Here is a 12638-nt window from a genome sequence, read left to right as displayed (position 1 = left end):
AGGTAACCATTTTGGCCCCAATAGCTTCTTTAGAAGAAATATAATGAATTGATGAGATTAGTGGGGCAGATTCTGAGTTTAAGGATTAAGGAGTTGGATATTAAGGAAGTACTGAATCCTGTAGGATTTCCCTTCCTTTTTAGTTATATATTCCATAACAGAATGTTGACAGCTGTGAAAGCTGGCATGCAGATTTACACTAGAATGCATCTGGGTCCATGTGGGAATATGCTCACTGCTCTGAAAACCTCTAAACGGAGCTTACTAAAATACTGAAATTGTTCAATATCAGACAGGGAAGCAGGAAAGGAGACATTCTATCATCCCCTTATTCCCCTGATTGAGGGATTTATTTATTTTTTAAAGATGCATTTCTTTCGCTTTCTGCCTGATATACTCTCTTTTATTAAAACCATATCCTGTATGGGTTGAAAATGTTGGGTGAAAATTCCAAAGAAACTTTCCTACCATATGCTTCTTTTTCATCTTCTCTTGAAGCACTACCTTTCAATTAAGTGCAAGTGAAACCATTTATTTCTACTATTTAAAAGGTGCCAGGGAGTTTGATTATGCTCTTTAATGCTTTCCAGTTAGCAGAATGTAGGGGTATGTGTGTATGAGAGAGAGAGAGAGAGAGAGAGAGAGAGAGAGAGAGAGAGAGAGAGAGCGCTATATAATGATTATTTGCTGCCTGTTCAACACAAATGCTTGCTTGGGTTTTGTTATTTTGAAACATAAATTGTGGCAAATGTTCTGAAATCAAAATACTGCATTACTTTTGCTACCAGCTCATTGCTCCTCTTTTGTACCTTTGTACTACAAAGCATTAGACTTAAGGGTGGCAAAGGTACAACAAAGTCAGCCCTATAAATTGTATCCCAGGTTATTTAATTTGAGAGAAAAGCAATCATTTAAAGAGGCAAAATGCAGTCTGATAAGCTGGTTGAATTGTTATAGACTGCCTCAGATTTCTTCCCTTGAGATCACAATCTTTATTAGACATAGACAATAATTCTTAACTGGAGACAAAATGAATTGTACGATCAGTGGGGTGAGAAATAGACATATCCTGATCTTAAAGCAAATTACATAGCTGTGAACAACTGAACTAATAGAATCATTTTTGTCATCCGCATCTCTGAGCATTATACATGATATGATTTGGGTTTGTCAGAAGAGGTCCCCTGTCTTACACTGTGTGCATGCTTGCTTGAAATGAAACTGTGTGTTAACAGTTAACTGGGATGCTTAGCATAATCACTCTGCTAGTCTGTAGAGGAGGGAGGTGATTATCACTAAGAACAGATGGGCAGGGTCCACAGCATTGCCAGATCCTGCACCAGTTACATTTTGCTGTAGGTTGTTCTAGCTGTGGTATTGTTTTTTTAAAAGTAAAGTCTTAGTTTTATTCCTCTTATGTATATTTTTTGAAGAACTTGCTGATCTAAGGGTTGTTGACTGTGACTTTCCAGCTAAGCTCACCAACGTAGGCATGGGAGAATCATATGCTGTGACTCTTCTCTTTTCATGGATGGGGCAGATGTCATTTTGTACAGTAGCCTCCTGAAAATGTATGGGAGGATTTGTCCGTAAGCATAGCACTCTGCTCTGCCTCTTTCTGTTGCTCCTTGTGGATTGTATTGTGTCTGTGAGCAGAAATGATTTTCTCTGATATGAGCACTGTCTCTGGGCCCCCTAAGGTACATCCTCCTAATGGAACTCGGTTTTATACTTTCCAGGTAAGTGAGCCTTAATTACTAAAGTTATTATGAAGTTGATTGCTGCTAAAAGTTTGGAAAAGTATAAGCATAAGGAAACTAGGATACAAGGTTTAAAAGTATTATACTATAAATATTTTCAAAAAACACAATGGTGTCACCAGGAGAGTGAAGATTATCTGTACTTTAAAATGAAACTAAGCTGCATTTTTCATACTACATGCCAGCTCGTAAGGTTTTGTCATTGTCTTGGCAGAAGGACATTTTTGTATTTAGTAAGTGGCAAGAATATTCTTGAAATAGTTAAAGCATACTGATAATGTAAAATAGACAAGAATGCTTAGTGAAAGTTTGCATGTCATATTGAGAAAAGGGGATATTTTTCAAAGCTTAACCCCAAGCTAATGATGTCTGGCTTTTACTTTGGTCACTTTGGATGATAGGAAGAGGCATGCTGCTTGCAAAGGCATAGCATATAGCCACTACTAGATTATCAGGGATTCTAGTTTACAGCCAAGTTCAACTAAAATGATTGGGATGCTGTGCCACAACAAAGGTAAGACATTATTTGTCATTTCTTGGCATGTCTGAGATGCAAAGCAGATATTCATTTATTTGCATCCCTATACCACTTGAGTAAACTGAATCCTTAAATCTTGAGCACCATTGTTCAAGAGAAATCTGTAATTTCCCACTAGGGCTTCTCCTGTCCACCTCCCAATTATCCAGGAGAAAGGGGAACCAATAACCACAACAAATGAACTCTGCAGTTACCTGCCCCTGCTCAGCAATTCACATACATCACTATTTAAAATGACAATGCCCCTTTCATTTTATTGTTTTTCTGTGCTCTGGATTAAAAGCAAGCTCTCTGTTCTTCATTTTAAATCCATTGTTGTTCAGGCAGTTACAAAATTATCATCTGCATTCTGCAATGGGTCTTTAATTATATAATTCATCTATGTACACATTCCTCTAATGGAAGAAAATAAAGAACATAATGCTTGCTAAGATCTATAACATGCACAACAGTCTGTTTCCCCCATTGACTCTCAAAGTATTTGAATACACTTGTGTTCAGTTCTGTTTCAGGTCATATTCCTTTCCTCTATTATGGTGCTATTTTTAACCCTGCCATCCTGCCCTCTTCTACATTGATATCTACTGATAGCTGAAGGCTGTGCTGAAACAGTGTGTTATCTTCCTCACAGTGATGTTCTGCCAATTCTGGCAGTGATTCAGAGACATTGAGTGTTCCAGGGCTGGTCATTTACAGATTGGTTACTTCCCCTACAAAAACTCTCTCTCTCTCTCTCTCTCTCTCATATACACAGATAGAGATACACTTGCAACTAAGCTCTCCTTACAGTCATATCTAGGTTCCTAAAGAATATCGGTGAATGATGCCATTCCCCCCCACTTCCTCTCAAAAACTTTTCCTTAGCTTCAATGGGGATAAGTGGCAATATTTCAAAGGAAGTAAAAAACAGCAATCCTTTACCCAGCTATGCATATCTAATTAGCAGTTCACTAAGTGAACTTAAGTGGCATAACTAGGCACTAGATGGCAGCCAAAGGGCATGATCCCAAGTTCCTCTACATACAGGTGCTTTGTATTCCCTCCTAGGGGGAAGGGATGCTCTATATATGTCTCATTCAGATCCTCATAGGAGAGCATGCAGGAAGCCCTGGATATTTGGAGCTTTACAAGCATGTTGGACATTTTCAAGTGCACAATCCACATCCAAGTTTGAGAATTCAGTCTGTTCCCCTCTGTTGCATTATAAATGCTCTGCTAATTCCACCTCCTTCAGTGCTATGTCTGTCTTAACTCTTTCATGATTGATTTGCAGAAAAGGACAACTAGATTTATTAGGTAGCTGGAGAATCATCCCTGCAAGGGAAGGCTGCAGTATTTTAGTTTGAGCTTTTTAGTTTTGAAAAAAAGGTGTGTCTGCTGGGACATGGCTGAGATTTATAAGATTATACATGGTGTGGAGAAAATGGAAAAAGATAAGTTTTTCTTCCATCTCCCAAAAGCACTGGGTCATCAAGTTAAGCTGATTGGCAGGAGATAACTGTTTCTTCACACAGTGCATAATTAATTTATGCCACATGATTTGGCTGCTGCTTCAATAGTTTTAAAGTAGAATTAGACAAATATTTTCAATGGCTACAGATTGTGATGGATATATAAGTTACAGATTCAGAAACACTATGCCTCTGAGTTCCAGTTACTGGGAAGCAACAGTGGGAGAAAGCTTATTTGCCTAATGTCCCAGAGGCTTCTGGTTGGCCAGTGTAAGAAACAGGAAGCTGGACTAGATGAACTTTTGGTCTGACCCAGGATAACTCTTCTTATGTTCTAATGTAATATTTGTACTTTCTTCAGAAAGTTATTCTAGGTGTGGTAAGACTTCTGAATACTTTTACATTAGCAACAACACCCCCTCCCCATGCCGTATACAAAAATGCTCCTGAAACTCTATAGAGATGCAAACAAAACTTGCCAAGCAGCACAAAGAGAAGGTGTTTTCTTTTTCCCTGTGGGGAAGGAGAAACATGTTGTGTGGAATTGATCACACTCTTGAGTTATGGTCACAGCCTTCAGTATCACTAAATCTCAAGGTAGAAAAAATATTTTTAAACACCCCAGGGGGAAAAAACCCACAAAAGCCATTTTGTTCTCAACCACTGAGTTTCAGATAAATATCTTGTTTGAAGCCAGTTCTTTTATCAGTCATAAGTACATCTGTCAAGAACATTTCCTATTGCTTGGCGATTTGATATATTACCAGATGAGTGAAGTCGCCTTATTTCTTGTTGCCTATTGATTGGTTTAATAAGCAGTGCAGAAGTGAGTAACATTTCAAAGTTGTAATTATAAGTATGGTAAGCTGGGTATTTGTACTTCTTCACCTGGTAGTCATAAAGAGACCTTTATAAAAGCTAATGTGACAGCAATGAATACAGTATAACTTTTACACATATCCAGTCTTTTGGTATGTTGGCTATCTAGTCCCATGTAAGCATAGTGACTTTTTATCCTCACTTGTAATTATCCATTAATGTTTCATGGTTCCAAGGATGAATACCATGTTGTATGGATTTCAAAATATAGTTGTATGTCCTCCTGCTGGTTTTTTGTTTGCTTGCTTGCTTTGCACCTGGCATTACATAATCTTTAGGGTAAATATGCCATATTGAGAACAGAAAAAAAAGCCCTATCCACACTTCAGATCTCATTCAAAAATTGCCCTAAGAGTTAGACCTGATGCTATGGTCAGCAAAAGAGTGCACAGGAACACCAGAAGTGCTTTACAACTTATGCCATTGTGTGTGTTGGTGCAGCAATGTGTATATATGCTTTAGTGTACCAGCTATAATTTTCGCCACTGATTGTTATATGCAAAGGTTCTACACCAATGATAGTAGGCCCAATGCCAGTGAAATGTAGTATAACCATACCTAAGACAGCTCTCAGAATGGGTCGCCTTTTGTTCCCCATTGTTCCAGTTACACTCATATTGCTCTGTTTGCCCAAAATGTTATAACCATTGATTTTCATATAATGGAGTATTAACGTACAGGTAGAATCATAGGATGGATCTACGTAAGTTTCTTTACTGTGGTACCACAAGTACCCACCATTTTGTACACTGGTACACTCCATGGATGTGTAACACTGGAATATAAGACCTTGCAATACAATGGCAGTTATTACAATGGAGTGAGGGAAAACTTTTTTGAATGGAGTGGGGCTCAAAAGCTTGATCATTTTCTTTTAAAATAAATACATAATTCTTCTTTCTTTTATTAACTTCCTGTAGACCATAATGGGGCCCCTTCGGCAGCAGACAACTGCTGGAAGGAGTAGTGTGGTAGAAGGACCTTTATGAGTAGACAGACTGAGCTGAGTTGTTTTGAATTTATTAAAATAGTTGAGTTGGGCCAACTTTACATGAGAGCTGGCCTATTTAAGTGGCTTCTAACTGTTAGGCTATGCTTGTGTGTGGGTTGCGCAGGAGGACAGAAGACACATCCTGCCCTCCCTCTCTAGATGTTTGTAGAAGCACTGCAGGTGTTTCACTGGCTGCCCTTTAGATACTCAGGAGGGAATCCCCCCCCCCGCCGTCTCTTTTTCCCTCATTCTCTCTCTCTCTCCTAGTCTCCCTCTGAGTGGCAAAGGCATTTTTACATAGGAACATAGGAAGCTTCCTTATACCAAGTCAGACCATTGGTCCATTTAGCTCTGTGTTGTCTACACAGACTGACAGCAGCTTCTCCAAGGTTGCAGGCAGGAATCTCTCTCAACCCTATCTTGGAGATGCCAGGGAGGGAACTTGGAACATTCTGCTCATTCCCAGAGCGGCTCCATCCCCTGAGGGGAATATCTTACAGTGCTCACACTTCTAGTCTCCCATTCATATGCAACCAGGACAGACCCTGCTCAGCTAAGGGAACAAATCATGCTTGCTACCACAAGACCAGCTCTCGTCTCATTTTGTCCTCCTTGGAGGTGGGGTCATCTTTGTTGTTTATCACTTTTTTGTCACAACTTGGTCAAGGAAATCAGGATTATTATGGTCGTATTTGCACATAATGGGAAACTTGAGACTGAATTTCTTGTATGTCTGAATGCGTGCAAACACAGTTCCATCAGAGTTCCCTTCCCAAACACCAGTTTGAACCCTTGGGTTGTAGTGAGTTTTGCAGCTCCGACCTGAAGTTTGCATTCAGCAGTGAAGCATCTGAAGGCAGAATTGGAGGTATGGCGAGCTGAGTTACAGCAAGTTACATTTGAGGGTGGAAGCTCCCCCCTCGCTCCAGCTGTGATTGGCTGATGGGGCTGTCCATATCAGAAGGAACCCATGTGGTCAGTTCTCCTACCTGTGCAGCAAGTTCCTCCTCTTCTCTCTACAGTCTTTGAGACTGCAATTTTGAACATCTGCAAAGCGCACAAAGCAGGGAGGACCGTTGTCCATTGGACCGTTATGTATGAATGCAGCCACTGTCTTTAGCTGTGTTAAAGAGGCTTGGGTGAAAGGTTCAGGAGTCTTGAATTTAGTAGGGATGTTTAAAGATGGGAGCTGCTCATGGGTTTCATGAATGGTCTTAGGTGGGGAATGGAAATAAACCAGCATGCTAGGTGGCTGCTGCTTGATATCCAACCTCCCCTCTAACTGGCAAGGCTGGCCTTGGGGTGGATGAGTCACCCAGGGTGCCTACCTGAAGCAGGTATAGTGCTATGCTTGGTGGCTTACTGTTTGTTTAGTTTGCTATCTGCAGTAAAGCTGCAGGAAGCTTGTCAGAGTTCAGTGGGATCCCAGAGCTAGAGCAGGATAGCACTGGCAGCAAAAGAGCAAGTCTTGGAGAGGTAGCTCTGAGTCCCTTTCATGGGCATTGCTGGAAAACCCTAAGAACAGTAGGGCATTTTTGTGTTACACTACTAGGATTTGCAAACCTGCACAACCGACCCAATTTGGCAATTCTGATAACCTAGCCATGGGGGTGGTGTGTGTGCCAAAGGCACTCTTTGCCCAGGGTGCTATTTATCTTAGGGTTGGTCCTGCTGGCAGGCTAAATCTATGAAATACCTATCTTAGATTAGCCACTTGATTGACCTTTGCTAGGAGTGGGGGCATAACTGCTGCTGGGGAGTTTAAAGTAAAATAGAGGCATGCCACTAGATCCCTGCATGGAGCCTTGTGTTGAGGCAGTCTGTTGGTTTTTTGATTCAATAAAGTTGTGGCCAAGTTGTTGTCTGTATCTGTCTCCTCATTGGTTTACCTCAGCAATGTTTTTTCTCTTACCCTTTGACTTTTTATGTGTAGGTTCTGAACTTTTTTAACATCTACAAGTGCCAGAATGGAGGATCCTATACGAATTCCTCTAATCTGAAGCTGCTTAGACATGCATGAAACCTGAAGCATATGAATACTGTTCTAATGTGTTTAAAATTAATCCAGGCCTAATAGTGGGTAGTGGTTGTAAGTAATACTATTTAAATAATTCTAAATTTATTTGCATATTCAATATTCTCATCCAGCAAAGAGGGCCATCAATCTAAAAGAAGTAGGTAGCTTCTCAAAGTTTATGTATGCACTGAAAAAAGAAATAAGATACTGCTAAACACACAAGGAATGTGAGTCATATTTTCCTTATATAAATTTAGCTACCACAGCTCATCCGTTAGACAGAGCCAAAGGTACTGTGGATTTCTTTATAATATCTATTCTTTAGGGAGGTATTATTTCCTGCACTGCTTGTTTAAAAACCAACACATGCATTTTAGCAAAGTGTTACATTTGTGTGCATTTTATCATCCTTGAATATCTTTCCTGCTATTTTTATTCTCTGTGCCAAGTATTGGCTTTATTGTTATTAAGAATATTTATATATTGCTTTTCAGCAGAAAGTTTACAAAGCAGTTTACATAACTAAAGGAATGAGAAAATACAGGTAGTTCCATGTCCCAAAGGAGCTCACAATCTAAATAAAAATATAACAGAGACACCAGCAAACAGTCATTGGGATGGATGTTATGCTGGGTTAAATCGAGACAGTTGCTCCCCCTAACCACTTTAAAAGGTGCCTCTTTACCCAGATTGCAGGTTTGCATTTGCCTGAATAGATTTTTTAAAAAAAATACTCAGGGTTGATATATCTTAGACACTTAGTGGTTAAACACTCTGTAAGATCATGACAATTGTATCAGAAGTATTCATAATCAGAGGCTCTTCTTCTTGAATAACTTATTTTTTCCCAGCTGCTTATGTTAATGTGGACATTTTCCTGCAGTTCAAATGTTTATAAAATTAAATTTTCACTTGCAGCATGAATGAAAGTCAATAAATATAGTCTCATTGGATTTTTTTAAAAAAAATCTGCGCCTTTTAATACACTTTCTCATGCTTTGTAGATATTTTTTAAAGCTATTTCATTACTGAGGTATTTAAGGATAATGGTTAGACATCTGTGTACTATGCACAGGCCAACATACCTGTATATGCATTCCCTTTTACTTATGATGATTGCTGTGAACTTTTGATCATGCTTTATCAAAAGCTGGACTGCTTTTATATCAAAACAATTCCCTGAATGATGTTCCCTTGGGATACACTCAATCAAAGCAATTCAAGCAGAAAGATCAGAGAGGATGCCCACAGGAGCACATAGATGCCATGTGGCAGTAAGGACTCACTGAGATTTGTACTATATTTAATAAGGAAAAGAGATTATAAGATTTTCAGTAGAAATTAACATTGGGTACTGTAGACTCTCTTCACATTGATAGTTGCTTTCTTCATGAGTGTGACATTTTTCACTTGTACCTAAAATCATATGGTGACATACTTTCTAATGACTGTAGGAAAAAATGAAGACTTAATAGAAAGAAGACAGTGACTATGTGTGAATAATGTCCATATGCTTGCATTGTGCAGCTCATTACTGTAAGTTCTTTAGCTCTTTTTTAATGTTCTATCCATGTGCACGGAGTGGTGCAGGGAAAGTGGAATCATGCACACTGCTTCCAGTCTTCAGCCTACACACATTAATGTGAAGACTAGAATTGATCCTATACGTCTCAAGATTCCTGATTCAATTGTGTGGGAAGATCCTCACACATTGTACAGTTATACCCACCTTGGCTCTATTCCAACTTTCAGATGAATAAATGTAAGTATTTGCTACCACGATTCTGTTGCCCCCATGTGCATTCATTCTGAAAAGGGTTTGTGTCTGCAACAGTGTGCTCAGAAACAGAGGCACCATTTCAAAAGTTCCGTTGGACTTGTTGGACTTCCATTTGAAATCATACATAGTATTTCAGCTTTATATTCCTGCTCATTAGGAATGTGAACTTGTATTTTGTACCTCTGTCCCCTACCAGTTAACTGTAATTATGTCTGTCATGGTGGTGCTAAAAGTGGCACAACCTAGCATAAGTGTTGTAGTTACTTGCAGCTTTTTTGAGAAAAACCTGTACTAGCGTTCCAGTACAATCTGATCCTCTTCTTTCCCTATCAGGCTTTCCAAAAAGTCCCTTTTGAACCAGATTCAGAGTCCATGGACTGCAGATTGCCGTCATCCAACCCCTTGTTATAAGAAGATATGTATATGCACAGTCTGTATGTGCTTTAAAAATAATATATGAATACTGTTATTCTTGTATCTCTTACCACAACCAGGGGGGTGGGAATAAATACATGGAGTTGAATAAGCTTGCAGGTTGTTTGTTTTATAATTGTATGGCAGCAATATTATTCTTATATTTCGAAATGTTATGGGGCTGGCATGCAGATCAGCAATCTGCCTGAAAAACAAGTAAAATATGTTCATAATAGTGTCCAAATAATTGGAAATCTTGTGTGAATGTTCTTTAACAGTCATACAATAGAAATCGTTTGATTATCAGTGCTTCATTGAGACATAGTTTATTAAATTTATTAAACTAAATATTGAGAGTAGTGTGCTCTACTATAAGTGGTCCCTTTATAGGCTTGTTATAAGCAGGGCCAGTGAGAGAGATGGATACAAAAAAAATCTACTGTGCTGTGCCCTGGAGCAGTAGTGGTGAGCTGAAATTTGCTTGTGCTCACTAGCTCCTTGGTTGAGGCGGTGGCTGAGGAAAAGGTACACTTGGTTTGTGGGTGTTGGCAGCAGCAGCTGCTGCTGCTGTGTTCAGCTCCAAACTCTGGTCATCATGGCAAAGAAGCATTGAGCAGCACTGAGTTTTTACTTTTTCAAGTAAGAAGAAAAAAGAAACAGACTAGTCTTTGGTGAGCCTGAGGGTGGCAAATAAGCACCCATCAAAAGAGTTTAAAGACAAAGCAGGCAGGATTGGGTGGTTAGGACTTTAAATTCGATTTTCTTTGTCCAGACTGTGTGTTTTTAATTAACAGGGGGAGCAAGAGAAAATTTTACATAGTCAGACAGGTGTTATTGACTGGTTTGTTTTATCCAGACATCGAGTCCTTCCCAAGGACCTGGGATGGCTGAATTTTATTATCAATATTGTTGTTATTATTATAAATATCTACACAGAATATAGGCTGTTCCCAGTAAAGTTGCTTTTTGTAATTGGCTGATGGTGATTTCTGTGGCCCCTATGGTGTTGAGGTGCTCTTCAAGGTGTTTTGGAATTGCACCTAGGGCACCAATTACTACTGGGATTATTTTGGTCTTCTTCTGCCACAGCCTTTCAATTTGAATTTGTAGATCTTTGTATTTTGTTATTTTTTTCTATTTCTTTTTCTTCTATTCTGCTATCCTCTGGTATTGCTATGTTGATTATTTTGACTTGTTTTTCTTTCTTCTCGACTACATTTATATCTGGTGTATTGTGTGTTGTTGTTGTTGTTGTTGTTTTTATTTGCATAGTGTCTAAAACCAGGGTGTCAAACTGCCAGCCTTCTTATGCCACCAGTGCATGCTTTCTCTCCCTCCCTCCCTGCCCCACACCCCTGCATGCTCTGTGCTATAGAGGAAGTTGTGAGTTGCTTCCTTCCTCTGTTGCCACTTTCCTCCAGTTCTGCTCCCTTGTGGAGGGCATTTTAGTGCACGAAGCACTAGCCCAAGAGAGGAAGAGGGGAGATAAGAGAGAGGGGGAGGAAAACAAAATCAGAAGACAAAGCAAAAAGATGGCATGGGGCACTTTTTTCTGGGCAAGGGAGAGAGGAAGAAGGGAGGAAGGAAGGTAGGTAGGTAAGGGAGGGGGAAAGAGGGGTTCTTCTTTTTTATAGCATGATGTATTTGGAATTATCGATCTGAGTATTGAGTGTTAAAATTCTGAGAATAAGAAGTTAAAATATGGTGGTTATGTTCAGAATTTATTCTAAATATATTTTTAAAAATTAAGTTTTCCCTGAGCATTCTCTGGTGTGAAAAGTAGTGCATTCAGCGAATTTCAGTGGCAGGATTGTATATACAAAATGTGGTGTCTGTAGATCATTGGGAAGTATGATATTCTGAATGTCTTCAAAAAACTACTAAAATTTAACTGAATAAACATGCCTTAGCTCACTCTCTAGTATTTTAAGAAGAACCCTGCTTCGTCTTAACATTAACTCTTGAAGCTTTAGGCTGGGTGAAAAAGAGATGATAAGGAGTCCCCCTCCACAAAAATGCCACAGAAAATGTAAAATTTGCACATGAAGTAAGATCCAAGTTAGAGGAGTGACTCCTGTATTTGTTGCTAACTTTTGTTTTTTTCTCAGGTAACCTATATCGGGCAGCAGCGATATAATATGCTGAAATGCATCATCTCATACTGCATGAGAGATGGCAATGGTAAATCCCTCCTGTATTCTACAACCACAGGGCTCTGTGGTCACCAGGAGTCAACATTGACTCAACGGCACACTTTACCTTTAACATATGCATGCCAGAAATGTAGCCCAACATTTTTCTATGGGGCCATGCTTGTAGTTCCTGAATACTGATGCTGCTGCTTTTACTTTGCCTAAATGTACCTCCCAATTCTGTTTAAGTCTGGTTCTGAGTCTGCCTCCTTCAATTCTGTGTGTAGTGATTTGAGAGAATAAGTCCTAGTAGATTGGGCATAACTTTTAAAGTGTTAGACTTAGACCAGGAAGACCTGGGTTTAAATACTCACTTTCCCTTGAGCGCACTGGGTGACCTTGATACAGTCACCAACTCTCAGCATAACTTACCTTAGAGGGTTACTTTGAGAATAAAGGAGGGGGAGCTCTGAGCTCCTTTGAGAAAGGGTAGCACAGAAAATAAATAGACTGTTAATTGCAATTCTTTAACTAATTACTATATGTACATAAGCAGTAGCTCTTTCCAGTAGATTGCAGGAGAGGGGCCCAATCCACATTCATGCACTAGGTCAGAAAATCCTGTTGGCACCCTGGGTATGTATAGTGATACATTTCATGATTTAAAGACATTTTT

General features: G+C 39.4%; 1 protein-coding gene across 11 annotated transcripts in view; it reads left to right on the top strand.

The window, feature by feature from the left end:
* The window catches only part of PPFIA2 (PTPRF interacting protein alpha 2), a 461781-nt gene that overhangs the window by 123654 nt on the left and 325489 nt on the right, over nt 1-12638 (top strand). For 3 of the 11 annotated variants that reach the window (XM_053251935.1, XM_053251931.1, XM_053251929.1), the window contains exon 1: nt 1292-1739. The exons of the other annotated variants lie outside the window; for them this stretch is intronic. In XM_053251935.1, the coding sequence (XP_053107910.1) occupies nt 1659-1739 (81 nt within the window). In that variant the 5' untranslated portion in view covers nt 1292-1658. Of the gene's footprint in view, nt 1-1291; nt 1740-12638 lie in introns of those variants that run through there. 11 annotated transcript variants of the gene reach the window in all.

The sequence above is a fragment of the Hemicordylus capensis genome, chromosome 5, assembly GCF_027244095.1.
Source record: "Hemicordylus capensis ecotype Gifberg chromosome 5, rHemCap1.1.pri, whole genome shotgun sequence".
NCBI lineage: Eukaryota > Metazoa > Chordata > Lepidosauria > Squamata > Cordylidae > Hemicordylus > Hemicordylus capensis.
The sequence above is the reverse complement of the archived record's forward strand: the minus strand, read 5'-3'. Positions and strand labels throughout refer to the sequence as shown.